The sequence below is a fragment of the Alternaria ventricosa genome (genome assembly GCF_023758065.1).
Source record: "Alternaria ventricosa strain BMP 2768 chromosome Unknown scaffold_2, whole genome shotgun sequence".
Lineage (NCBI taxonomy): Eukaryota > Fungi > Ascomycota > Dothideomycetes > Pleosporales > Pleosporaceae > Alternaria > Alternaria ventricosa.
The window spans coordinates 882,243-907,841 of record NW_026055682.1 but is presented as its reverse complement, the minus strand read 5'-3'; the positions used below and the strand labels follow the sequence as shown (position 1 = coordinate 907,841).

Here is a 25,599-nt window from a genome sequence, read left to right as displayed (position 1 = left end):
CCTCATGCCCTCACCACTTAATAGCCTTCTTGAACACAGGGACCTCCTCGAAATTATCCACACTCCACTTCAACTTCCCATCCCCCGTGATCCAAGCACCCTGATCGGTAGCCTTCAGTCCCGTCTTCTCGTTCTCGCTAATCTCGTGCTTACTCGCGCCAATACTGTCCTTTGCCAACCAAACAACCGGCGTCTTACTCGTGAAAGCAGGGTTCAGGTAGGCTTTCTTCAGGTCCTCGTCGCTGTATTGAGGTTCCTCGTCTTCGTCAAAGTCGCCGTCGCGCAACCAAGCCTTCAGGGCAGTGTAGCTACCGAAGACGTGTGGTTGTAAGAAACGAGCGACAGGCGAAACGACCTTGGACGGCACACGCGTACGTTCGCTCACGCGATCGATCCTTGACTCGGCATGCTGAAGAGCTTCAGATTCGCCTTCCTCTGCCGAAGACAGTAGTGGTGCCTGCACACCGTCTTCAGAGTCGAGCGCGAGATCCGCGGGTAGATATCGTTCGAGTGGAGCGAAGTAACGGTTCGTGATATAGTTGAAGATGGCGGTGGCGAAAAGTAGAACGACAAGCATGATTAGAGGACCAGTCGCTTCGCGTAAACCGAAGAGACCGATAAGGCACAGCTCGGCGATGTAGATTCCAGTGAGAAGATGCTGCAGAGAAAGCGTGTACGCATGTCCTTTAGTGTCGATTTTCGGTGTCGCGGTATACAACAGCTGGTACTGGTAGCACCAGTAGAAGATCACAAGACCGATAGCAGCGACGCCAAGAACGAGAGGCGCGATACAGGAGTAAACGATCGCTGCGAAAGATCAGTAACAGGTTGTCTGTGACTTCTGAGATGACTTACCGATGACGACAAAGTTGCCGTACTTCGGGAATAGCTTACCCCAAGCCATACCTCTCATTGTGATGAAGCTAGTGTACTTCTGACGGGGGGTCTTATCGAAGAATCTGTCGAAAAAAACATACGACAGCACGTCGGTGTAGTTCAGTATGTTACTTGGGGCATTGGTCAAAGCCTGGACGATAAAGTACGCGAGATAGGTGTTTGATGCTCTCGGCAAACGCTCCGCGAGTTGCTGTGGTACTCGGCTTGGGTCTTTGACGATTTGCGATACTACCGCTGCAGCACCTGAAGCGAGTGTGGTGACAAGGAAGACCTGCAGTACTTGGAAGACAAAGTACCACTTGAGCACCTTCAGCTCAATGACAGTCTTAGTCGGCTCTCCGAATTTTGTAAAGATGTCTGCATTATGTCAGCCCGAAGGTAGCAATATAGGTCAAAGGAGGACACTTACACCTAAAGATTTTAGGTACGTAGCTAGCCAACGCGCTCAAGGCCAGTGAAGGTAGGAGACCACTAAGTAGGCTCATAAGTCCGGATGGAAGCTTGTTGAGGAACGCGAGCCATTTAAAATTTTCGGCGAGATATTCAACGTTTGACAATGCACCGACTACTCCAACTGGAATGGACCAAAGTATGATGACAGCGACGACTAGGGTGATGGCGACTCCACTCTGAGATATCCGACGCGCAGGTGCTAGGTTCAGGTTGGCCCAGATAACTTCATTGGGCGTAGTACCGACAAAGCGAGGGGTGAGAGACAGAATGTCAGACGATGCGATCTGTTGGTAGGCTCTCTGAGCCGCGGGCTGGGTGCGAAACTCAACGAAGACCGCCGCAGCTCCACCAAGACTCTCAGCTGTCTCGTTCGATTCGCGAGCCTTCTCGATGTCATTCTCTTTCTCCTTAATCTGGTCTCGGAAATAGCTGATGCTGTCAACTTCCTTGCCAACGACTGGTGTCTTGGACTTGTGTGTAGGTCGTAGGGACTTCTTCATCTGCTTGGGAAGCTGTTCATATTTGATGTTCCGATTGTGGCTCTTCCCAACTTCCTTGTTGACATTCAAGATCAAGGACATTTCAGCGCCCTCCAGCTCCTCGACTTTCGAGTTCCTCTCTGAAACGAGCGACACAAGCTTCTCGCCTTTGGTAACTGGCCAGATCCTGACTGCATCATCGCCGAAGAACCGCTGCATGTTGCCTTCGTCGAGAGCCGCGGTAGGTGCCGAGAGGTAGAGCACAGTGCGTGAAGACAGCCTCTTCGCGTTCGGCTTTGACAGATTCCATGCTTGTCGCAGTCCGATGAGCCATAGGCGTTCTCGTGCAACAGTGAACATGACAAAACTGAAGAATATCCATGCCACAACGGCATGCGCATAGAGATGGTCCTTGTTCTTCACATTGCCAATACCAACGCGATTGAGTTCCTTGGAATTGCCGCCACCAGTATAATTGGCAGGCAGAAGGATAGGCCAGGTAATGACAGCACCACCGACGCAGATGAATATCAGAGTCCTCATAAACCGCAGGAACAAGTACGAATCAAGCGACTGGTGGTAAAGCATAAACTTGTCGGGAACGGTCCTCATGGTGTGGACCCATTCGAAGTAGCCTGGCGATTTCGAACATGGCGTACGATCCTTTTCCGGTACTGTGCCGATGAACGTGCGTGGTGAGTAAATCTTGGGGAAGCGGCGCCAGATGAGGACAAACGCGACCATGTACAAAGTCGCAATCACGGCCGTGGGCACGAAAGCCGCAGCGAGTGACGCGAACGAAGAAGGGCCGCTAGACTTCGTGACAGGGGATGTTAGTACACGCGTTTTGAGTAAAGTCGGGGTGTGGACGCAGGTACGTACCGACTGGACATGGCTGGTGCCATGGTCTTTGGCGACGAACACCGTCTGAAGATCCATGCCGGGCGTCTGTTGTGGGGCAAGAACTGATTAGCAATGCCTCATAGCCGATGCAGGACGAGAAATTGCAGATTGGCAAAGCGGAAGAGGTTGTGACGGAGGCTTTGCGCGCTTCTGCCTGTGTTGACTAGTGTTGCGGAGAACGATGGGTGAAGCCTGTCAAGCAAGGACGCCGATGACGTAGACGCGTCAGTGGCGCGGATTCATGCAGGTCACGTGCGACTCACTTTGAGACAGCAAACCAACATCACCGGCCCCAGGCCCATCCAATCACACATTGGAGATGTTCAGAAAACCTAAGGCGTCCAGTACAATTAATGCGCTCATGCTGAACCCGGTCAACATCATTACAATTTTATATGTACGCCTACGTAACCAAGAAAGCCCCATCCAATATTCGTACAACAGTCTATAACGCGCGGTATCGCAGTATACAAGCCTGTTACCCACTATCCAAAACGCCCACAAAGGAAAGATCCCGACAAAATACTCAACGCCGTCGTATGCAAGAAAACAAACTGAGTAGTACTGGGCACACCTAGAGCCACAGCAGCCATCTGATCACTCCAACCCCCATACCAAATACTCTCTTGACAGATCCAACGAGCACGACGATAAGCCAAAGACACCACATGAGCGCAACGAGAGCCCATTCAACAAGCATCCATCCGAACCCTCGGATCCAGCGCATCCTGCGTTTGCGCGTGCGAATCATACGGTCAATTTCGTCGGTGATCTGTTTTACCTGCAGGGGGCCTTGTCCGGAAACCTCACTCGTGATGCGCACAGCTTGGTCTCCGCTTTCTAGGATACGCGGCATGAGGTCCGAGTCAACCGTAGATTGCAAAGCCGAGATCTGGTTGGTGAGTTGCTGAATGGCTTTATCGCGGAAACATTCAAGTGAGGACTGTAATGCCTTGGTTGATGACTCCAGATCCTTGACCAACATACGTGCAGCGAGAACGTGCTCTTCTTTGCGCGGAACAGGGTAGAGTCGCATCTTTGATGTGGCGGCAGCGCGAGTTAGGAATTCGGGTGGCGGATCTCTTACGCTGTGCGCGCGTCGGTCGATTTCCGTTGCTTTGACACCTGAGCACAGGAATAGAGCGCGCACCCGAGCAATGTCCGCTTGGGTAACAACATTTGCATTCTTGTTACGATCAGCAGCATTGTCATCGCCGTCGGCAATGCTCCAATGTCTCCCGTTAAGCCCAGGTCGAGAAGCACTACGTTGCCTATGCGAGCCCTGTGCGTTTCGAAGTCCAGTGGGAGGGAGGCCCACCATGTCACCCCCAGGTCGAGCGAGCACTTCGTTGATTCGCTCCTGGCTATGGCTTTGGGTAAGAGTAAGATCTCCCGTGGAAGAGTTCCCGGAGATCGTACCAAGATCCATGCGAGGTGGTAAGAGCCGATCGATTCGAGGTGAGCGACTGTTCTTTTGCTCTCGCGCCTGACGTGAGATATGATGCTCATAATCTGATTCCTCATCTGGGATTGTGTGAATTGGCCGGAACGATGGTAGATCAAGATGATTACGGTCCTTGCCGGTAAGACTACCGTCTGTCCCTGCAGTGACGGTCCGACTCATCGGTGGCCGTTTGGTTTGCCTGGCTTTGACAGTGCCATAGTCGTCAAAATCCACAGAGTTGCGGTCAGAAACAGTGTCTGCATCCGAGTCGTCGGCTCGGTCTCTTCTGAAGATGATATCACCAACTTTGGTGCCCTCATTCTTCACGCCCTTGAAGAACCTTGTGACAGCTGAATGCGGCTCCTGGGTGTCCCTGCGACGTAGCTTATCCGGGCTAGGCAAGCTACTGACGCTATCATTCTTGCGGTGACCGAGTAGGCTCATCACAGCACCAGGAGCTGCAAGGATGGCTGTTCCGATGTGTTTGTCCTCTTTGTCGTCTGGAGTTTCCTCACTGGTCTGCCGAGATCTGGCCTTCCTGTCTGTTCCAGCAGAGTCTGGGCGGAATTCATGTTTGTGATCATCACTATGGTCATGCGAATGGAAAATGCTGTTGAACTTGCCCCGTTTCGCTTTCCTCGTCTGTGAGTTTGATCGACTGGGAGGTGACGAGAGATCGCCTCCAATGTGTGGGAAACGTTTCGCGTGTGGGGTGTTTGGAGCTGAGCTGTCTTGGTCGTCGAAAGACGAACGAGGCTCATTATCGTCAATGGAAAGAGAAAGATTTGTACGAGCCTTCGGTGGCATCTTGAAGTTGCGCCGCTCCTTCATGTATGCGAAGCCGTTCGTGGGTCGAGGGACTTCCAGCGAGGCTCTAGATGGCCTGCTGTCTGATGTGATCTCTTCATTCCGCCCCCATTTGTTCGGTGTATCTGGCGTGAAGTCAGGGGTTGACTTGGGCTGTGACTCTCGAGCTTGTTGCTCAAGTAGCAAAGCCAAAGGCCCGGTGTTGTGATCTGGGTCGGTGACTATACGAGTCTTTCGTTTGCGAGTATCTGATTCTGACTCTGAGCTGGAGCTATCGTCGTGGCTGCGCAGCCGTGAACCCCGTCTGGAATGCTTGCCGCCTCTGGGGCTATCAGTTCGCAGCGCCGGAAGCAACCTTCGCTTGCGGCCACGTTCGCTGCCCTTGTCGCTCTCGTCACCTGTCGTGTGGTCGACTGCGATGCTGGGCAAGCCATCAATCCAGCTCTTCCTCCGGTTGTCAGGGTAGTCTTTGCTTGCGCGTGGTGAAAGGAAGTCTTTTGGCTGCACTTCCTTGGGAGGCGGGAATACCTTCCGACCGTAGCGATTCTCCACAAGCAGCTTGTTGTCGCCTTGTTCCAGCCAGTGCGCGTCCGCAAGTAACTCTTGTGGGCTGAAGATCCAGCCTTTGTGAGGCCTCGCAGGCTTGCTCGGGGCAGGTCCGACTTCATGATCGTGGTGTATCTTGGGCAGCTGTACTGCATCGTTCTGACGGTAGCCGGCTCGCTTCGCATGCTGCTCAACGCGATCCACCCATTCGCGTACCTGCTCAACGTCGTCGAATTCTTCCGAAGAGTGGTCGAGCGTCACTCGCTCCCGAGCCCTGCTCCGGCGGTTTCGTATGTATTGGAGAGGGTTGTACGGTCGGCCGAGTTCGTGCTGTTTGCCAGCGTGAGACGGCACACGGGTGAGCTGTGCCTGGGGACTGCCTGGAACACTGTTGGAGGAAAAGACAAAGTTGCCTGGGTTATTAGCATCGGGCTTAAGAGGCGGTAGGAATTCCAAGAGCCGAAGATACTCCATGCGAAGCTCGATGTACGCGCGCGCTTTCTCGACTCGAGCAAGCGTGGCAGGAGAAGGGTTTATATTCTGCGAGCCTGGAAATGCGATGGATGCGCTTCTCTGCATGGAGGTAGACATGTGGCGGGTCGGAGAGCTCTGGCCGCCCATTGGGGATATGTTGCGTGAAGTCCGCCGTTGCTCGTTGAGATACTGCTTGAGACTGCCGCCGGCACCATAGTTGGAAAAGCTGCCCTCTCGCTGTGAAGCAGAGGGAGCCCGTGACTGGGATGCCAGAAGCTGCCCACTGCTGATGTGTCTCCGTCGACTCTCGCTCAGGTTCAGCGCCATGTGTACCAGCTGGTTCGGGTCAATGGCCTGCCGTGGCTGCGCGGTGTTGGGCGAGGGGTCGCGATCACGGGCTGGAGGCTGCATGTTGTATGCGCTCCTCCTCGTCTTGCCCATCTGTATGCGCTCGTCGTGGCGGTCTTGGGAGTTGGTGAAGTCGATGCGGGATGCTGCACCCGGGGCAGGACTGGGGCCATCTCTTTGTACCTCTCGCGACAAAGGCGAGCTGGATACATCCTTCTCGTGTGTGCCATTGTGTCGCGAGCTGCGCTTGCCCTTTGCATCCTCCCGGTGAGCCTCGTGGTTGCCATGCCGCTGCCGTGGCCCGCTTGGGAAATTCGAATCTAGAAGGAAGCCGCCAGATCTGCGAACGCGCTGCTTTCGGCGCGCAAAGTCTTCCTCATGCACCGAGTCCCTAGCCAACAGGCTGCCCGATGCTGAGCTGCCTGCGTCGTTGGTTGCGCCTGTGCCGGGTCTGAAATCTTGGCTCCGCCGCGGGGAAGAGCTCCCTTCGCCGTAGTCGGTGTATGCGCCCGAGTTGCTGGCGATGTATGTGTGCGAGGATGTCGTCCAGCGGTCCGAGTCTCCCGACGGCCGGCCATGGCTGGAGCTTGCTGACATTTCTGGTGATGGCGCCTATGTCACCTCGAAGGGCCAGGGGGGCGCATGGCGGATGCCGACGGCTGCGCGAGCAGAGGTGCGGCCGTGTCCGGGGTATCGCGACCAGGCGATGTTGCGATGCGATGCCTACGTAGCAGCGTATGAAATCATATGTGGGGTGGGCGGCTCGATGCTGTCTGGAGGATGGCCTCGGTAGGAGAAGCATGATCGCCTGCACCCCTGTTTCTAATCCAAACGTCAAGAGTGGGCCCGTGTGCAACAGCTCCTTCACATGCTATTTTGTCTTCACACTCACCAGGCCATCCGACTTTCTCATAAGACACATCGGAATCTGTGTGCTGACTGTCATTTTGAGCTGCTTGACGGGTATGGAAGGTCAATTTTCGTCCTAATGGGGATGGTCAGGAAACCTAGCCACGAACACCTGGGCATCAAACAGCCAGGTCGTCTTCAATAACACCTTCCTTTGCATCGAAGCCACATGATACATAGACTGGCCTTGCCAGACGTTCTAGCCCATTTGACCACATCGAACAACTTCAGGCGTCCAGCAATACCGGCACTATGGTAGCGACTTGTCTTTCCCGTCTTAGTATCAGCGGCAGAATCTAGGGTAGGCTAATGTGTTCGTCGGGTAGTTCGCATGTGCAAAGAAGATCAGACACAGCCGTCCACCTCATACAAAGAAGAAACTACACGGACCTGCAGCCTACACTAAAGTACAACAAGCAAGTTAAGACACCTAGCGTCAATGTAGGCTTGAAGGTGGACCTCTTCACACCCATAGCGAGACGATAGGCAGCGGGTACCTTCCCCGAACACCACACTGCTTTGTGCGGAGAGCACAGATAACGATCTGCTAATAGGCTCTCCTGTACTACTGCCGCTCGGCCACGGCATGTACCCGAGATATCCTACAGATCGACAGAGAGCCTGCTCCAAAGGAAGCCAGCTGCCAGCTTTGCAGACTCTGGTCAAGTATACGTAGATATGTTTTGGCGGATGTCTGCACACATTGTTGGGGCCCAGTGTGAGTATGTTTGCGTACTGCTCCAGTGGGCTGAAAACATCTCAAGAGGTTGACTACATGTTCAGCTCTGCTCCGAACAACTGACAGTCGGTTGCACTGCCTTCAAAAGACGGAACAGATGAGGTACAGTCCGCATCCGTCGTATTAGAGGCATTGTACTCGCATCTGCAGCGTGAGGCTGAGGAAAAAGCACAGTTGGCCCGGAGAGAGGGGCAGAGCCGAAGCTGACGGGCTAGTACGACTGCGCATAATGAGTGTAAGGGTAAACAATGTGAGCCATGTGGTTGAACCTGTGAGCCGGGAAGCAATCTCCTCAACAAGGCATCGGCAGGGCATGTATGGCTCATCGATTCGCAAACGTGGTTTTTCCTGTACTTTGCAAAAATGACGAGTATCTCGAGACATGAAACGTCGGCCCAGCCCTATGCAGGCTAGGAGGCTTACGAATCGATAAGCGTTACTCACACCCTTTCCCTCCGCAGGGCGCGCGTGCTTCAGCGCTGGGCGGAAAGGCTGACATGTTGCGCGCTGGAGCCTATCAGGGTCGCATCGGAACGGTGTCAGAGCTGCATCATCGCGATGGTATGCCACAAGTCAGGCAGATCGAATGTGGTATTCATGCAACAGAGGATGCATGGTGTTTTGCGACCAATGCTCGAATAGGGCAAGAGGGGTACCACGCCCGCGGTAGGGTCCTTTGATGCTAATCGGTGGATAAGGTTTCGTGGCCGCTGGACGTCAGCCTCGGGCCATCTGTCGACCGATCTTACATCTAGTGCCCATATACCGCATATCGGACGACGGAGAGGTGGCCTAGTCTGACTTCAGCAAGGCGAAGGATCAGGGCCAAACTCCGTGTCTTCGTACAGTCTGATTGCGCCCCACCCGACAGACTCGCAAGATGGAGAGCGCAGGATCAACACCGGCCGAGCTGAAGAAGGCTGCAGCCGATCGCGAATGACGGAGACGTCGTGCTTCCTAGGTGCAAGCCATGCCTCTGCAGCTGGACTCGAGGCTTGCTGGAGACACCAATTGGCTCCTTGGATCGGCGACCCTTCGTAAAGCAAGCAAATTCCCACGCTCGCTGATTCGTCCAGAGCCTCGGCTCCGCTTGGGCCAGCCAAAGGCGTCTTCCGGTACAGGCCCGGAGCAAGGCTGAACAAGGAAATAACTTGAGACCAGTGCTGCGAATGCTGATGCTGCCTTGCCAGAAGCATCTAGAGGGTGTCGTGATGTCGGGTGATGATGCGATGTGAATTGTCAAGGTCCAGGTTACTCCCAGGCTGCGAAAGTCGGTCGCGAGCCGGAACATCGAATTAGGAAAAGCATGACCAAGCCATGAACCACAATGCTCGCTCGCCCTAGCCAGCCCGCAACCCTCCGCTTTCTTGGACGTGCAGTTCGTTGCGAGACGGAATGATCCGAGCAGGGTTTGGACGGCAATCCTTCGTTCCTTTTGATTATCTGGCCCAACTGGCCCAGAAACCGGCCCAGCTCAAGCAGGCTGCGTCACCTGATTCGCCATGGGCTCAGCACACGTCGTTCAGCCTGAGGCAGAAGACCCAATAAGCACTCAGCTCGCCAGCTTGCCGTTTGTAGCGTGGCTTGCAGCTCAAGGCTCGTCCACTCACCTTGGGAAACGAGGCTGACTGCGCCATTCCAGCCTCGTGCGCACTCCACTGGGCCCAGCGAAAATCGGGATATCTTGCTGCCTGGCCCCCCGCCCTTTCTAGATCGACTTGGAAACACATCACACGTCCCTAGTACCCCAGGACTACACCTGCCATTCTCTGAACCTGTCGGTTTTAGCTGCCGTTAGAGCGACAGGACGCGCCCCACCAAGCGAGCCTCCCCAACACTCAGCTGTATCGGACCGTGTGACGGAATTGCACAGCACTACTGTATTTCAGCCTGGTCGGAACCTACCTGGACTTCATCTGGCGCCATCAAGTTGATGCCTCCTACAAGAACCAGAGCCAGGATGAAAGAAGATGCGGCGACCACTACCCCTACCGTCACGGATACCAAGGCTAGCGAACCAATAGAGCCCACTCCAGCACCAAGGGAGACCATTGTGACAGCACCCAGCATTCAGACGACGCCTGCTACTTCGCCCACCTTTGAAGCAAATTCCAAGCCTCCATCTCGCAAAGTATTGCGACTCAAGTGTCCCCTCTGCGCGGACTATCCCGATGGCTTCCGCAGTGAGCATGAGCTGCGACGTCATACCAACCGTGTCCACAAAAAGGCACGTAAAGTCTGGGTGACAATCGACACGTCGCCCGACAAGTCGTTCCTAGCCAACTGTAAGGCATGCCAGACTGGAAAGAGGTACAACGAATGCTACAATGCCGCAAGCCACCTTCGGCGCATGCATTTCCACCCCCACAAACGCGGTGAAAGGAAGATGACTGCAGCGGAGGCTCGACGCGGCGGGAAGCCTGGCGACTTGGATCCTCCCATGGAGGTCCTCAAGGCCAACTGGCTGCGGGAAGTGGACGAGATACTTGGAGACGACAATGAACCTACCGAGGAGGACGCAGCTTCTACATCCTTATCGCCGACTCAGACTATGCCGCCGCAGATACAGCCACAACTGCAGGCGCAGATTACTCCAAACAAGTCAGAAATAAAGGCACCACCGACACCAACTACACCTTCCACTCGGTCGATGGCGATAGATAGCATAGTTGAAAAGCAGAACGCTGCATGACGCGGGCGCATACTAGACGGCGTGTGGAAGGAAACGTCGATCTGCATTCTCATGTAGGCAGCTGAGTCGTTGTTCAACAGAGGAGAGTCTGACAAATGGACTCGATCAATCTGCATTCTCTGGCACTGCTCTTTCTGCGGATGCGCCAACTCTTTCGCCCGACAGCGCTCGGAAAGCCAGGAGTCGGAACAACGGTCGTCTACGAAGAATGCCGATCATTACTGATTGCGCAAGGTTGATCTTGGAGGAAACTCGGAGCGGTAAAATTATTTGGCGTTGACGGGGTTGACGTTGGATGGCGGCAGGCTGGCATAGATGCGCAGCAACTGCACAGCAGTTGGGTTGGATTTTAGGCGGGGGCAACGTTTCAGTTTGACGGCGCCGTCACGATTAATCAGATGGATGTGGGAGGGTGTGTTCTTCTTCTTAGACCCGCATTATGGGCTGTTCGATGCTGCGTTTATAGTGGCGATCTTGTAGTACATACATAGTATGAACAAATGACTTTGAAGGAGAAGTGTACGAAACGTAGAAATTCTTCGACAGAATTAGTTGCAAAGAGAAGAGAGGAGTGAAGGAGGTCCGAATAGGATGTGAGGTGCAATTAAGATACATGCCGATCAACGAAGGGGTGGCGGAACGGTACACCCGACTCAAACGGCTCGTGCGCAGCAATTTGAGTGCTGCATCGTGAATCCTTCGCAGCCACCACACCACCGTTGCAGCCACCACGAGGTATGTCGCTGACGTGTCTACCATGCCACTCTCTACATGAGGCTGATTGTCCTGTCTAGCCGCATATTCCTCCGTGCGTACGCCATCGCCTATTATGCGCTTCCTCGCTCTCCGATAGCCTTAGCCTTGCCCGCGGAGTCTTAGATCTGGCCATGGCTGTGTCGCCTACACACGCTCACGTATCACGACTCGTTACCGCCGCAGAGACAGTGCGTGCCACTCGCGACACATAGTGTAGAACACAAGGTAGGGCTCGGGGCATAGCACCCACATCGGCGGACTATGGCCTTCCGCCGCGCATACGGTAACCTGAGGAGTCTATACAGCATCCCGCCCCCGGGCGCTGGGCCTTCGTTTGGGTTGACTAGACCGCAGTATAATTCTGTAAATCTGGGCAGCCTCTACGCCCGCAGCAAGTTTAAGTTCCCGACTGGATGGGCATACTTTGAGGATGGGTCTGTTTTCATACTTCCCTTTGCGTGGTTCCCTCACGACATCTTCGAAGCGCGCATGAAGATAGCTGCGCAGTTCATAAGTGGGCCGACGCCGAAGATGCAGGAGATACAGCGAGAGAATCCGCACATGAAGCGCTTCATCATTATCAAGTGAGTACCACGGCTTGCAGTCTGGATGTATGTGCTAACAACCACACCAGTAAGGACACAAGACAGTTACGCGAGAACACATTCCGCATTCTAGCTCGTAACGCCCAAGATGGGCAGAGAGTGTCTGTCGCCGACCCGCCCTTCGAAAATGTCGAACTGACCCTCGACCCCACCGAAAGCCGCCCGATATCCGCACGCTTCAACGACGCCCCCCAATTGAAATTCAAACACAGATTACGGAACAGCGAGGCTCTGGAGACGTTTCGCGGTACATTGGTCGATGGCGTTCTACAGCCAAACGTCCGCCTGGGAAATGGTCTGCGCTTGTCCAACAACCCGGAGATGCTGAAGCCTCAATTGACAGCAAAGAGGCGGGCGCGAAACCACGAGGCTGCTAGGCTTCGCGAAAGTGTCGGCTTGCCTCCAAAGGCACCTGCAAAGCTGCTGAATGGGCTGGATGTGCGGTCTTTAAGAGACCGACCTCTGCCCACGAGCTCGGACAGGCCTAAGCCATTCCCTCAAACACCGCCTCGAGACCGCGACATAGAGCTTCGAGAAGCCCAATTGGCTGAAAGGGAGCGCGATCTCATTAGATTACAGCAACAGCTCCTGCGGCAGACGATGCGCCTCCAGAACTCTCCGCCGCGTCGAGAGCGACATGCTCGGTCTCAGCCCCGCGACGACAATTACACAAACACGTACCGAACACGCGAACCCATCGATGCACGCACGTACACGGAGTCGGATACCACCGTTGCAGATATCGAATCAAGGAGAAAGGCACTCGAACAAGAAGAAGAGCTCCTCAGATACAAGCGCAAGGCATGGCTTCTTGAACAGAAACTTGCCCAGACCACAGCACGTCCTCCGCGTAGACGCCCAGCTCGCCAGTATGATGACGAAGCCCAAGACTACGACGACACGAAAAATTCTTCTGAGGTCCCGCCCGAACAAGAAGACATACCCGATGCGCAACATCACGGTGACGCTTTGTCCGGTCACGACCTAGACAATGCGTCGCCGACTGAAGCGCTCCAGAATTTGCGATCTCGCATTCAGCTTCCTACGAGGCAAACGATGCGGTCACATCGGTCGTCCCGCTGAATGAGCATCAAGTCTCTTGAGCATCAGACCTTTACTCTGACAAGTCCAACTACGAAACGATTCCAGCTGTGAACGCAACGCGAACCAACAACATAACACTTCAATAACCGAAGGAACGACTCTCATACGATGAGCACGCATACTGCTACATCAATGTACTATACGTAACCAGCACACGATACCCTGTACGAACGACGATAGATCCAACGATAGATAGACTTGTTAAAACATACTTCACTCCCATCTCTTCTTCGGCGTACTGGGACGTACTCCCCTCAACAAATTCCAGAGCACCAGGAATGCACCGCTTCTAAGATTAGTAATCTTCGTCGTTTTCATAAAGTCACTGATGTTACTGTGCCTGTTGAATGTCCGACATTTGACGATCGTGTCGGTTCGGGTACGGTATCCCCTAGACCTGGATGCCTATCTCAATCTCTTCTACCCCGAGAACAGGGTCTTGGGACTAAAACTTCCACTAGGTGTGAGTTTTGGGTTGTTCAACTCGTAATGCAACGAGTGTGTTCAGTGTGGCAGCGAAGGCAGGTGTCTGTTTGGGTTGCTCGAGTGGTAATTTCAAATGCTAGCGAAGGCAGCTGAACCATGAGCGCGAGTCCCGTGATGCCTAAAGACTCCAGGAACACATTTGCCGTCACTATGAACGTCATCACGTCCAAACCGATGACGCTTCGCCGAGGACCATAACGGGCAACCGACGCGCCAACAGGGAACCATCATGTCCGTTCTACGCACTATGTCCGCCAGGTACGATAGAACGCCGCTCGGATGCAGACGGGGCCGTCGTACTAAGAATGAGACATGTCAGGGTATCCCTTGCGATCGAACGGCATGGCAGGGGACCAGCGAGTGAACCACGTCAGGGCAGTGATCCAAGCATCCTGTTCAAGGGAAAACATTGAACATTTAGCTTGCATACACGGCGATGCTTCGGATGTAGCTGGAGTACGTTTTCAAATCTTGCAGGTATCTCGACTTCACAACCTCCGTCATTAACGTGCCCGAGGGGAGAGGAGCATATGATCCACTTGGAAAGACTTTTGCAAAACTCTTGTACTATCGAGCGGTGCCACAGCCCGCCACAGTCACTTGGCCCTCCGTAGAGTCGCCGAATCCGTGTTCTTGTCTTCGCCGACGTACTCTTCACAAAAAGCTTGTAGCTTGCTCCACCTACATTGAACCTTCAGGATGCGCGTGCCTGACAAGATAATGTTTCACAGGACGGCGGGCGCATCACAAGTATCACCAAGAAATGAAGTGGTGATCAGTATAAAGAAACATAAATCCATTTCCACTTCATCTTGGGTTTCAAAACACTTTGTGTTTAAAGACATAAACCTACCAATATATTCGTGGTCTTGCAATATATTGTCTTTATAGCAGGACCGAAGCGCGATATTGTTCGCCAATTGAAGTTGACGGACTCTTCACCGGGAAGCATGGGAATAAGAACCGAGGAACAATGGGCTATGCTCTGAACGTTGCCTGACAGTGACAGAAGACAATCAAAGCTAAAATCATGTGACTGACAAAACGAGGAATCAATGTCGCGATTGGTAGGAATGCCAGAGTGACAGAGTGACCAATGCACGTGGCGGTCTGGGGTTCAGGACAGAAGGTTTGATCTAAGGTATATCGGCTGCTACCGACATCTATCTAGGGATCTGAACTAAGATGACGGAATCGCAATACCTGACTAGGACACAGCCGATGGTTGGTAGCCCGTCACCCCGTACACCCACCCGAGCTGTCGAAGGTTTCCCAAGTTTCCCAAGATTCAGGGGAATTCATCGATTCCCTTCGCGACAAAGCTAAATGCGCGGGCATCTAGATTTCGGATCTAGGCGCACCTCTTCGTTGGCCTGCATTTCGGCGGGGTTGGCCGTTGATTGGCTGCTCACGTGGTGCAGGAGAAACAATAGGCTTCCAAGGTTCATTGCGAATCTAGTGAACATTAGCATGTACAGTCGACCATGAGCGCATGACGCTTGCCCACGCGAAGTTGTCTGCACAGCTCCAGCCCACATTTCAGATTGCATGCGACAGCGTCGCCCCACGACACGTGCCGTCTGGACACCGCAGCTTGGCTCCACTGCCCGCAAAAAGGAACAAAAAGCTGTTCGGACAATATCCCAAAAGCAATCGACTCCCATCGGGCATTATCTCCCTGCATCGACACGTCGAGTCGAGGCCACCCACGGCTACCGTGGATCCACTGTGCCATACACGTCATGCTGTAACGTTGTCGGCTCGGTTGCAGTAGTGGATAACAGAGAAGGTTATTACGCCGCTGATACGCCGTGGAGTTCAACACCAGGGCAACCTCTGCTGGAGTGGAGTTTCGCACCCATGTTCCAAGAAACCCACTGAATGCGACTGACTTCCTAAAACGAAGATCTGCGTTGCGAGTAATGCACCGCACTCATCTGCCATGTCGAGTCAGAAAACTCCACAATCCGAAAGCGACATCATACCATCCAAGTGGAGTCCCTCTTCGGACATGAGCATCTGGAGAGGGAATTGAGGGTGGTAAGCCGGGGATTCACTCCCGTCTTCTCTAGCGCAAAGTTTGCGGGAAGCGCGTCAAGTTGACAACTGACAGCTGAAGAGGAAGACCAGGGCAGTCGGAAGAGCATCCCTTAGGCTGGTTAACTACCCCGAGGTTGTTGTTATACGGAGCACGGGCGGCTGCAAACCTTTGCCAGCACAGATCACGGCTGCAGACAGCTAGACCCAAACCCTGGAGTTCCTCCAACGGGGACACGTCCAGGATTATGACAGTTCGACGTGTCGGATGTTAAGACCGACCACACACAGGAAACACATCACGATTGCAGATTCTCTTTAGCCATGGCGGTCTGCAGATTTGCACAGGGATCAGGCGTCGATGTAAGGTATGCCGCGAGGTGCACAAAAATGTACTCGTGGCTGATGCGGGGGGCTGGTTATGCGACGCCCAACCCCCCAGCTTTGTTTCGACTGCGACAACATCGAATTGTTGGACCTGTCAGCATCGTGAAGTATTCCATCGTAGATCTCAGCTTACAGCGCCGATAGCCGGCAGATAATCGATAGCACCCGCAACCCCTGTCTTAGGTCGACTCCCTATTTGAGCTCACCAAGCCTCAATCCTTCGATCATCTGCCGCGGGAGGCAAATCTCACGATCGCCGACATCTCATTGTGCCTTGCATTAGCCCACACTATCGGCGCAATCGGCATCCTTGCGGCCGGAACATTAGCCTACCAGACTAAAGCGATCTTTGTGGTGCCCAAAGCAGACGCCGGCGAGTCGACGTCGTAGCACCACCAGCCAGGCACGCCAGGCGACCGACTAGTACCTAGCTATTCAGAGACAAGGGACCTATAACGTGTCAGCGGTTTTTGGCTTCTCCGGTATGTTTACCCTACAGAAATTCTCTCTTCGTCATCGATCTACGTCTCCCCTTCCCCAACACGCTGTGCCGCCCCCAGTTATCAAACTTTCCCACTTGTCCCATTTGCTTTTTTGACGGCCGCAACGTGGTAGCGTTCCACGAATACAATGGCCCTGTTTAAGAACAAGATGCGATCAGCTCACGGAGTGTTCTCTTCCAAACGGCCTACTGATCCTGCCAGGACGTCGAATACCACTATCAATTCAGCCAAAATGGGGAGCTCAACCGAGTTGGCCCCAGCGTATGTCGATAGCGTCATGGCACCCGATACGGATGCCCACCCCAATGTCACCAACGGCAGTGGCGGTGCGTTTAATGAACCACTGGTCCTGGACTTTGCAACCATGCAAGATGCTTCTGATTCAAATGCAAGGAGTGCCCCTCTTTCACCCGTCACTAGACCGGCTGATCCCGAACGAAGAGAAAGTTGGCTTTCGGATGACGATACTGCTCCCGCTCCACAGATAGACTTTACAAGAAAGGATATCCATATCCCTTCCCGCACCAGGTAACCCCCTCTTCTCCCCCCTCGTTTCTTCCTTCCTTTTACTCATTCCCTCCAAGTTCCAGCACTCCTCAGGCCAACAAGAAGCGCATATCATTGCAACGGCGACTGAGTGCTGAGCCTTCATCACCTAATAACGGACGTGTAACGCCTAACAACGGACGTGCAACGCCAGACATGCAACAGACGCGTACCCGAAGTATGTCACGCACGTCAAGTGCCGTGCCACAGAACATACTGTCTTCACGAATTCCCATGAACGAACAGCCGACCACGATACGAAGCTCAGCCGACTCAGTCATATCATATGAGTCTACCGCGCCGTCTTTCGCAACGCGACAACTGGGTCCTCTCCAACAGAAAGCTGATATCATCGAGGACGGAGACCGGCTATCGCCATTACTGGAAGATGATCCCCAGTCATTCGACCTTGTCAGCGGACCCATCGAGAACTCGCGATCACAATATTCTCTCGAGACTAGATCCGAGCAACTCTTTTCGAAGGAACATCTGAAGGCCATCTTCGCCGACACTGCATCGCTACTCCGATTTACGTCATTCCTGAGCATCGCCCGGCCCAACTCGCTTCCCACTCTCATCTACTACCTCGACGCTCTGAAAGCGCTACGAGCCATCAGCTATGCCAATGCCGTCGCCGAAGCCCTGGAACCCATTCCGGGCTTGGACTTCACCGAGACTCCAGCGCGGACGACCATGAACGCAGTGTTGGAGGAAAAAGCCAATCGGGCCTTTGACGTCCTGGTTCGCGACGATCTTCCGGCTTTCATAACCCACGTCTTCATTCAAGTGGTTAGCGTGAGCATTGCGAAACGCGTAACGGGGAATTTACCTCCGATGCTTCGTGAGGCTAGCGAGGGTCTGGCCGAAGTATTCTGCCTGACAGACCCATCTAGGACTGACAACCCGATTATCTTCGCGTCGGAAGGTTAGTTTACCGTTGCGCTACGAGACAGACCGTTTGTTAACCTGAAACTAGAATTTCACCGCACGACTCAGTATGGTGTTGGCTACGCTATCGGGCGCAACTGTCGCTTTCTCCAAGGCCCGAAAACGAACCGGGCCAGTGTTGAGCGCTTTGGCATCGCGGCCCGGGAAGGCAAAGACCACAGTGAGGTGTTCCTGAACTAGTAAGTGCCTCGGTCACTCTTGCGATTCCATTGGTGAGCATTTGTTGACTTCAACACAGTCGCCGTGATGGATCGCCATTTATGAACCTTTTGATGATTGCGCCTCTTCTTGATTCGCGCGGAACCCTACGATACTTTATTGGCGCGCAAATCGACATTTCTGGTCTCGTAAAGGACAGCACCGATCTTGAGGCTTTCCGGCGCATGCTCGATGAGGAGGAGGGTCAGAAAGAGAAGGAGCCACAGAAAGATGAATTCCAGGCGCTCAGTGAGATGTTCAATAACACCGAGTTGGACACCGTGCGCAAGTACGGCGGCAATATGCATAGGGAACATCTGGAAGAGCAGGACGATGTGAGCATGCAGCATAAGCCCAGACTGCTGATCCAGGACCAGTCTACCTATGACGTTGACAGGGCGGAGAAGCCAGCGATCAACAAGGCAGACGGCAGATTGTCCGGCCCATACAAACACGTAAGTGGACTGTCGTTTCTACATGTGACGATGCGGGGAGACTGACATAATTTAGTACCTCGTTGTGCGCCCGGCACCTTCCCTGCGTATTCTCTTCACATCCCCATCTCTCCGTGTCCCCGGCATTCTCCAGTCGCGTTTCCTCGATCGCATTGGTGGAAGCAACCGTGTCCGAGACTCCCTCAGCGACGCGCTTGCAGATGGGTCCCGCGGTGTCACAGCGAAGATCCGCTGGCTACCGCACGCCGTGTCGGACCTTGAAGACTCGTACGAAGAGGGCCGACCTCGGTGGATACACTGCACTCCTCTGCTCGGACAGAACGGGTCCGTGGGCGTCTGGATGGTGGTCCTCGTCGACGAGAAGGAGCACTCTGCACCGCATCGCCGATTCCGCCAAGCACCGCCCATCCCCAACGATATCCGCGGCAACAGCCTAGCGGGAGAAAGGCGACCTTACCAGACTCCGCGATTCGATGAGTATGGCAACGATACCAGCAGTCAGTATAGCAACTCACGCGGGGCATCTCCGTACACGAACGGTAACGGCGTATCCCGTCACTACGAGAACTTGCGCAACCCTTCGACCCCGACTCGAGCGCAAAGCCCGATGACTTATGACCAGCGCGGAATCCGATCAGGCGCGTCGTCGGTCAAAGACTATGTCAATGGGGCACAGGCTAGTGTTGATTCTTTCCGCATCTAGCACTGCTGATTCCCTTTCAGGAAGAGGAAGAGGAAGAAGCAGCGCTGGGAACGGCAACACCAGTCCGCATGGAGATAAGAGACGGCGCAACAAGAATATACTGAGAGAAACATGTCATGAAGAGTGTTGAGACCAAGCATGAGATCATCGCATTAAAAAAAAGATGAAGGATATATAGACCGGGTGGTCGGGCTGTACTGCGCTGTTGTTCATCTGCTCTATACCCATTCTGTAAACGTAACTTAAGCATAGCATCGATAGCGGCGTTCATTTTCATATGTCCATAATTCTTAATATATATCACCAACAAAATCAAGTCAATGGGCAAGTGATAGAGCGCATTTGCGCAAGAGCAGGCCAGCGAGTCTAAGCGAGTCTTCGCCGCGGGAGTGCCGCCTTGCATCATCCCTCCAACACCTCGCATCAACAACAACCCCACCACCACCCCCGACGTGTCGCTGCGTGCCAAAACACGCCCCCTTCTCCCACCATGGCGACAATTCGACCAATGCGACCAACCGACCTCCTCCGAATCTCCTCCACCAACCTCGACCACCTCACAGAAACATACAACATCGGTTTCTACCTCGAGTACCTGACAAAATGGCCCGAGCTATGCCAGATAATAGAAGGCATGGACGGCGAGATTGAAGGCTACAGTAAGACCCCAATCAGGCATCATACCAAATGCCGCATATAAAGACGCGCAACACCAACTAACACCCCCCAAGTCCTAGGCAAACTCGAATCCTCGCCCTTCGACCCCCCGATAAAACCCTACGCGCCCTCCACAACCGGCATCCAATACCCCAACTACCTCCCCTACCACGGCCACATAACCGCGCTCACCGTCGCCCCCTCCGCGCGCCGCCTCGGCTACGCAACCGCTCTGTCGTCTGCCCTCGAACAATCGTCCGACGCGGCCAACGCGTGGTTTGTGGATTTGTTTGTCAGACGCAGCAATGAGATTGCCAAGGAGCTGTATCGCAAGATGGGGTATAGTGTGTATAGGGTTGTGAAGGATTATTATAATGATGGCGAGGATGCGTTGGATATGCGGAAGAGTTGTAGTAGGGATGTTGGGGGGGAGTGTGTTAGGGGGGATGGGGAGGAGTGGGAGGTTGGGGCTGAGGATGTTTGGTGAGGCTGTGGAGGGAGGAGCTATATTTTTGAAGGGCAAGGAAGGTGGTGCGGGATGGGAAGGAGGATGCTGTATATACCCTGGTGCTGTGGAATTGAACGGCGGATGAGGCATGGTGGATGCATTGATATCATTGATATCAGTTATGGTATAGATGATGTGAGTGAGAAGGGCATGCATCTATTGCGGCTGCTGACAAGAACTCAGTCCGAACAACTGTGAGAGGATAGCCTCAACGAAGCATAACATCAAATTGTTAGCGTCGGAATGGGAAGCTTCCGCTCCTGTCCATCAAAAACCCCTCGACATAATGCTTTCCACAGCCCACAACACACCCTTCCAGCAAGCCTGCTCACATGCTTTCCCGCTCACTCACCAATCCACCACAGCCAAATACCTCAAACCCAAATTCTACCTCCCTCATGAACCGCTCCTCACTACTTCCCTCCATCCGCCACGGCCCCACCCTCTCAGACCAGCGATCCCGATCCCCAAACTCAGACTGGATGTAACGTGCCACAACCAGGAAGAGGATCGGTCACACGGGATCTCGGCAGCCGGGATGCAACCGTCAGCGTCAAACGGAATTCCCGTTCCCGCGAATACGAGTCTCGGGGTAGACGAGAAAACGGAAGGGAGATTGCGTTTGCAGGGCCGCTGGCAGAGTAGTATCGGTGGGGTTTGTGGAAGGGGTCTGCTGGATTGTAGGAATCGATAGAATGGTATCCGAGGATATTGTTGAGGGGCCTGTTGTTGTCTGACTAGGCATGGGCGTTACGAATGTGCGCGCAGTGGGGCGTCGGCTTCGTGATGCATGTTTCCGTCGCAAGACACTCTTGGATGTGTAACCTTGGATGGGCGTACAAACGAAGGACCGGTCGGTCCGTGCTAGGTGAGCAATCATATCGTAGCAGTAGTCGTCTGATGACGATGGGCATCGGTAGTGAGCGCTATAGTAAGAATATTTGCTGTGGGGAGTTGTCGAGAGAGAGAGAGACTGAGGGCAAGAAGTTGAGACCAGATGACAGTAACATCTCAGACATTTCGGCACCTGCTTGTCGCAATACTATATGTAATCAAATGAAGGATGAAACTGTTTTCAATCTGTTGTTCACAGAGCACGGTACCGAATGCTATTGTAATCCATAATTCATCTAGGTGGCTACATTACATCAACACACAATAGAAATGTAGAAACCGTGCAATGTATGCGCCTATTGAACTATTTGCACTCCTCCCAGCACAATGACTATTCGGGATAATCGGTCATATGCCACTTATCTTTACTGGCGTATTAAGACAATACCAATATTTTCCCTCTCACTTCATACCTATTGTGCGGCGCGAGTAGATGCCTGAGGTCTAGCGTTGTTCCCATGAACTTCTCTCACTTTTGACTCCACCTCAATACTTATTCCCATATCCACACCGCCGGTATCCACACCGCCGAGCCTCTGGTGGATATAAGATCTCAGAGTTGTAGCATCCTTCTACCTTCATCCTTCTACCTACAACCCTCTACCTTCAACCTTCAACCTTCAACCTTCAACCTTCAACCTCGCGCCTCATACATTGCAGCCACTTCCCACGACGCCCACTCGACTACCAATTGCTGATGCCTCATTGCCACATCAAAATGAGCTTCAGTATCAACTTCTCGCCAAGCGCATGGCAAGATCCTCCCTCCCTTCATCATCCATTCCTCATTCAGATCCGCGAGGCCGCGTCCAAGTACCGCCTTCAATCCGCCGCACACTTCAACATACCAATCGACGTATGCCAGGCGACTCACGACTCAAATCCAGACCGTTTCGCCGATATCGACGGAGACTTCCAAATCTGCGTAGGGTTCTACAACTTTGGCACCGACCCTGTCTTCGCCGTCTGCCGTCCCAAGGTCGCGAAACGTGGAAGGAACAAGGGCAAAGTTGTCAAGGGTGCCGTTCAGGTATGGATGAGGACCAAGTTCGTACCGGTGGGGCGATTCTTCGAGGCTGAGTTCTCGCCGTTGAATGGGCCTGTCGCCGACGAAATCATGTTCCAATGGTGGAATGCCAACGGCCGGACCTTCAATTGGACTGGCCTACCCACTGAGGTAAAAGAGCGTGTCCTAATGTTCTGCCTGCACCAATCTCCTCCGCTACCAATTCAGAAGAAGTCTCGAGGCCGCATCCGCCAGGTCACGCAAGGCGCACCAGAAGTCATCGGTCAGCTGGGAAAATGGGCATCTCTCCTCACAGTCTCCCATCAAGTACGCGCGATCAGCCTGCGCCTGTGCTTTGCGGGAAACAGTGACCTCGAGTTCGGCGATGGGCTTTGTATAGTGGCTGAGAGCGTGCTCAGCTTCCAGCGCAGCATCCGGAGACTAGACAAACATCGTCAGTTGACCGCTGTGAACAGTCTCCCGTCCGATGAGAAGGCCAGGGAGTTGGAAACACTATACAAAGCGTTCCCAAAGCTCTATCCGCACTTGGACCGATTCGCGACCTTCAGTCATGGCATCCGCAAAATCTACTTACAGCTGTCTTTCATCGACGCGCTTTGTTTCTTCAAAGTCACTGCTGGATCATTCGCACAGCACTGGATGCCACATAAGCCAAACTTCGAAGTCCTCGAGAAGCTTCCACACCTGAATGAGTTGATCTTCCAACTACCAGATGCCACTGGGTATCTCGAGGACGATTTGAGAAAGCTACCAGTCAGCATCTTCTACGGCGAACCATTCAATTGTCCCCGTACGTTACATCGCTTGATCTACGAGAGCGCCGCCGAGGTCCTAGCTCCATACAAAGTTGTCAAGCTTCATGGCTTCATGGACGAGGAAGAGGAAATCAGGTTCTTGAGCCTTCGCGACTTTGCGAAGAAAGATCTAAAGATTACTACTGAGGAGCTCCAAGAGCTATACGAGGAAGACGAGGGTGGTATAGAGTTGGAGAAAAATGTTATTCCTGGTGTTAAGAAGGAAGAGACGTATGGAGAGAAGCAAGAGATCGTCCCCGATGAGTTCTGGCCGCCCAAGTGCCGGTGCGAGACACCGTGCCGGGAGGTTCTCCATCCGAGCTCTGGCTGAGGACGAGACGTGATGAAGAGGGCTTTAAGCGACTGTTCTAGTCTTTGTGCAGGTGGTATAGAGAGCGGATGTCGGTCTCGATCCCCAATGTCATCAACTTTGTCCAGAATGATTCTCCCACTTTACTAAGATGGCGATATGCCTACAACTTGCTGAGTAGGACTTTGTCATGAAACAGCCGGCTGATGAACATGAAAGCCGATCCGATGAGGAGAGCGGCACCCTGTTGATGGTCAGTAAATGCATGGGCTATCTGCTCATAAGTAGCAGGTAGCTTACCGAAAATACTATCAACCATCTATACCCGTCCTTAGTGTCATGATTTGTGATGAGTGCACCGCCAATCGGTGTACCGACAAGACTAGCTATAGCAATGACGCTGTAGAAAGCTCCGATGCGCGCACCTAACTTGTCATTGGGTGTGAGGTCGCCAATTATGGAGGGCGGAAGAGCGGTAACATTGCTGGTCAAGAAGCCGTATACGCAGACGAAGAAAATCAGAGTAGCCATGGAGTTGCCAAGTAGCCAAAGGAAGAGACAAAGGCAACCAGAGACGAGGGTAATGGGCCAGAGTAGATTCAGTCTACCGATTCGATCTCCGATGAAGCCTCCCAAAGTTGCGCCGATGATGCTGGAGCCGTTCAGCATGCACAAGAAGTAGTCGCTAACTTTGTTACCGGGGTATACCGTGTTTGCGTATGGCTTGAGATAGTACGCGGGGATCCAAAGGCCCAGTATAGCAAACCACGTTCCAACGCATAGTACAGCATAGCGTGTATCGACGAATCCCTTGAAGTCGATAAGCGAAGTTAGCCCTTTGCGACTTGGTTTGCCACTGGGCTTGCTTGTAGAGATATACAAAGCGATCAAGTAGCAAACACTGAGACAGTTAGCTGATGGAAGACTGACGCGGCGGCTGTTACATACGCTATCTTGACAGCAGCAAGACGTAGCGAGTTTGGGAAGCCCAATCTCGGCAGGAGCTTATCGAACATTAGCGGGAAGCCGATGCCGCCCAGGGCCGATCCTGTAGACACTAGCCCCATAGCCAAAGCACGTCGCTCTTTGAAGTGCTGACCAACTACCGTGACTGCTGGCTGTACACCGAAAGCAATGGTAAGACCCATCAGCAAGCCTTGTGTCATCAGCACTAACCAAAACTGTCCAGGATGTATGAAGGACAGTATGATGAGGGCCAGCACAGTACCAGCGCCTGAGCCAAGGTAAAGGTTCTGATTATGGCGTCAGTCTTCTTCTATGAGTGACGGGAGCGAGTACTAACCTGAACGCCATATCGATCGCAAAGAGCACCAGAAAGAGCAGCCAGTAAGTTCATGAGCGCCATTTGAACCGTCCCAATGAATGCGATAGTCGATGGTGGCGTGTTTTTCAGGAAGTCGCTGCTATAGTAGTTCTGGAAGAAACCGAAGCTGTTCATAACCCCAAAGGAGGCATAGTACACCAGTATGGAGCCGAAAACCGTAAGCCATGCCGCACGCCCACCCTCGCGCTCCTGAACCTTGCACGATTCGGAATCCGTGCTGCTCTCGGTATCATGACGTCCAAGGGTGTCGATGGTCTTTTCGGTCATTGCGTAGACTTCGAGAATGGCGAGCTCGAGGTAAAGATAGAGGTTGATCTACAATCTTCACCGGTTCTTCGTCCAGCACTATATATAGGCTTCGTTAACCTCCCACGCAATTCATCAACATAACGAGGTCTAGTGGAAGCCGAGCTTGCCAGGTCATAAGAGTACGTCGGAAGGGAAGTACCGTTTACGTTAGCCGTTTTACCCATAGCCCCAGTATACGCTCTTTCTGTTGGCTTGGTATGTACGTGATCGTCATGAACCATGTTGGAAATGTGGGTTCGTGAACCTTGAACTCATTGAAAGGTTGGCATGATCGTCATGAAGCCAAACGCTGTCATTATCGACGGGTCGGTGATCGATTTGAGCATGGCTGTTGGC

General features: G+C 53.3%; 8 protein-coding genes across 8 annotated transcripts; 5 read left to right on the top strand and 3 right to left on the bottom strand.

Annotated features, from left to right (window-relative positions):
• Window positions 1-10: 10 nt before the first annotated feature.
• On the bottom strand, window positions 11-3,046 carry J4E93_001303 (uncharacterized protein; the record flags this gene model as incomplete). Its single annotated transcript, XM_049339255.1, has 6 exons — window positions 11-807; window positions 856-1,254; window positions 1,307-2,640; window positions 2,708-2,714; window positions 2,748-2,756; window positions 3,043-3,046. The coding sequence occupies 6 exons, from the start codon at window positions 3,044-3,046 to the stop codon at window positions 11-13; spliced, it is 2,550 nt and encodes an 849-aa protein (XP_049203212.1).
• A 260-nt stretch (window positions 3,047-3,306) lies between these two features.
• J4E93_001302 (uncharacterized protein) lies at window positions 3,307-6,948 on the bottom strand (the record flags this gene model as incomplete). Its single annotated transcript, XM_049339254.1, has 1 exon — window positions 3,307-6,948. The coding sequence occupies one exon, from the start codon at window positions 6,946-6,948 to the stop codon at window positions 3,307-3,309; it is 3,642 nt and encodes a 1,213-aa protein (XP_049203211.1).
• Window positions 6,949-9,959: 3,011 nt separating this feature from the next.
• J4E93_001301 (uncharacterized protein) lies at window positions 9,960-10,691 on the top strand (the record flags this gene model as incomplete). Its single annotated transcript, XM_049339253.1, has 1 exon — window positions 9,960-10,691. The coding sequence occupies one exon, from the start codon at window positions 9,960-9,962 to the stop codon at window positions 10,689-10,691; it is 732 nt and encodes a 243-aa protein (XP_049203210.1).
• Window positions 10,692-11,708: 1,017 nt separating this feature from the next.
• On the top strand, window positions 11,709-13,135 carry J4E93_001300 (uncharacterized protein; the record flags this gene model as incomplete). The annotated part of the gene is made up of 2 exons (XM_049339252.1): window positions 11,709-12,031; window positions 12,082-13,135. The coding sequence occupies 2 exons, from the start codon at window positions 11,709-11,711 to the stop codon at window positions 13,133-13,135; spliced, it is 1,377 nt and encodes a 458-aa protein (XP_049203209.1).
• Window positions 13,136-16,801: 3,666 nt separating this feature from the next.
• Window positions 16,802-19,419, top strand: J4E93_001299 (uncharacterized protein; the record flags this gene model as incomplete). The annotated part of the gene is made up of 5 exons (XM_049339251.1): window positions 16,802-17,097; window positions 17,154-18,040; window positions 18,092-18,242; window positions 18,302-18,716; window positions 18,772-19,419. The coding sequence occupies 5 exons, from the start codon at window positions 16,802-16,804 to the stop codon at window positions 19,417-19,419; spliced, it is 2,397 nt and encodes a 798-aa protein (XP_049203208.1).
• A 490-nt stretch (window positions 19,420-19,909) lies between these two features.
• Window positions 19,910-20,563, top strand: J4E93_001298 (uncharacterized protein; the record flags this gene model as incomplete). The annotated part of the gene is made up of 2 exons (XM_049339250.1): window positions 19,910-20,078; window positions 20,151-20,563. 2 exons carry the CDS (start codon window positions 19,910-19,912, stop codon window positions 20,561-20,563), a joined length of 582 nt encoding a protein of 193 aa, XP_049203207.1.
• A 1,633-nt stretch (window positions 20,564-22,196) lies between these two features.
• J4E93_001297 (uncharacterized protein) lies at window positions 22,197-23,630 on the top strand (the record flags this gene model as incomplete). The annotated part of the gene is made up of 1 exon (XM_049339249.1): window positions 22,197-23,630. The coding sequence occupies one exon, from the start codon at window positions 22,197-22,199 to the stop codon at window positions 23,628-23,630; it is 1,434 nt and encodes a 477-aa protein (XP_049203206.1).
• Window positions 23,631-23,772: 142 nt separating this feature from the next.
• On the bottom strand, window positions 23,773-25,221 carry J4E93_001296 (uncharacterized protein; the record flags this gene model as incomplete). Its single annotated transcript, XM_049339248.1, has 4 exons — window positions 23,773-23,853; window positions 23,910-24,510; window positions 24,558-24,862; window positions 24,913-25,221. The coding sequence occupies 4 exons, from the start codon at window positions 25,219-25,221 to the stop codon at window positions 23,773-23,775; spliced, it is 1,296 nt and encodes a 431-aa protein (XP_049203205.1).
• Between the last annotated feature and the right edge of the window lie 378 nt (window positions 25,222-25,599).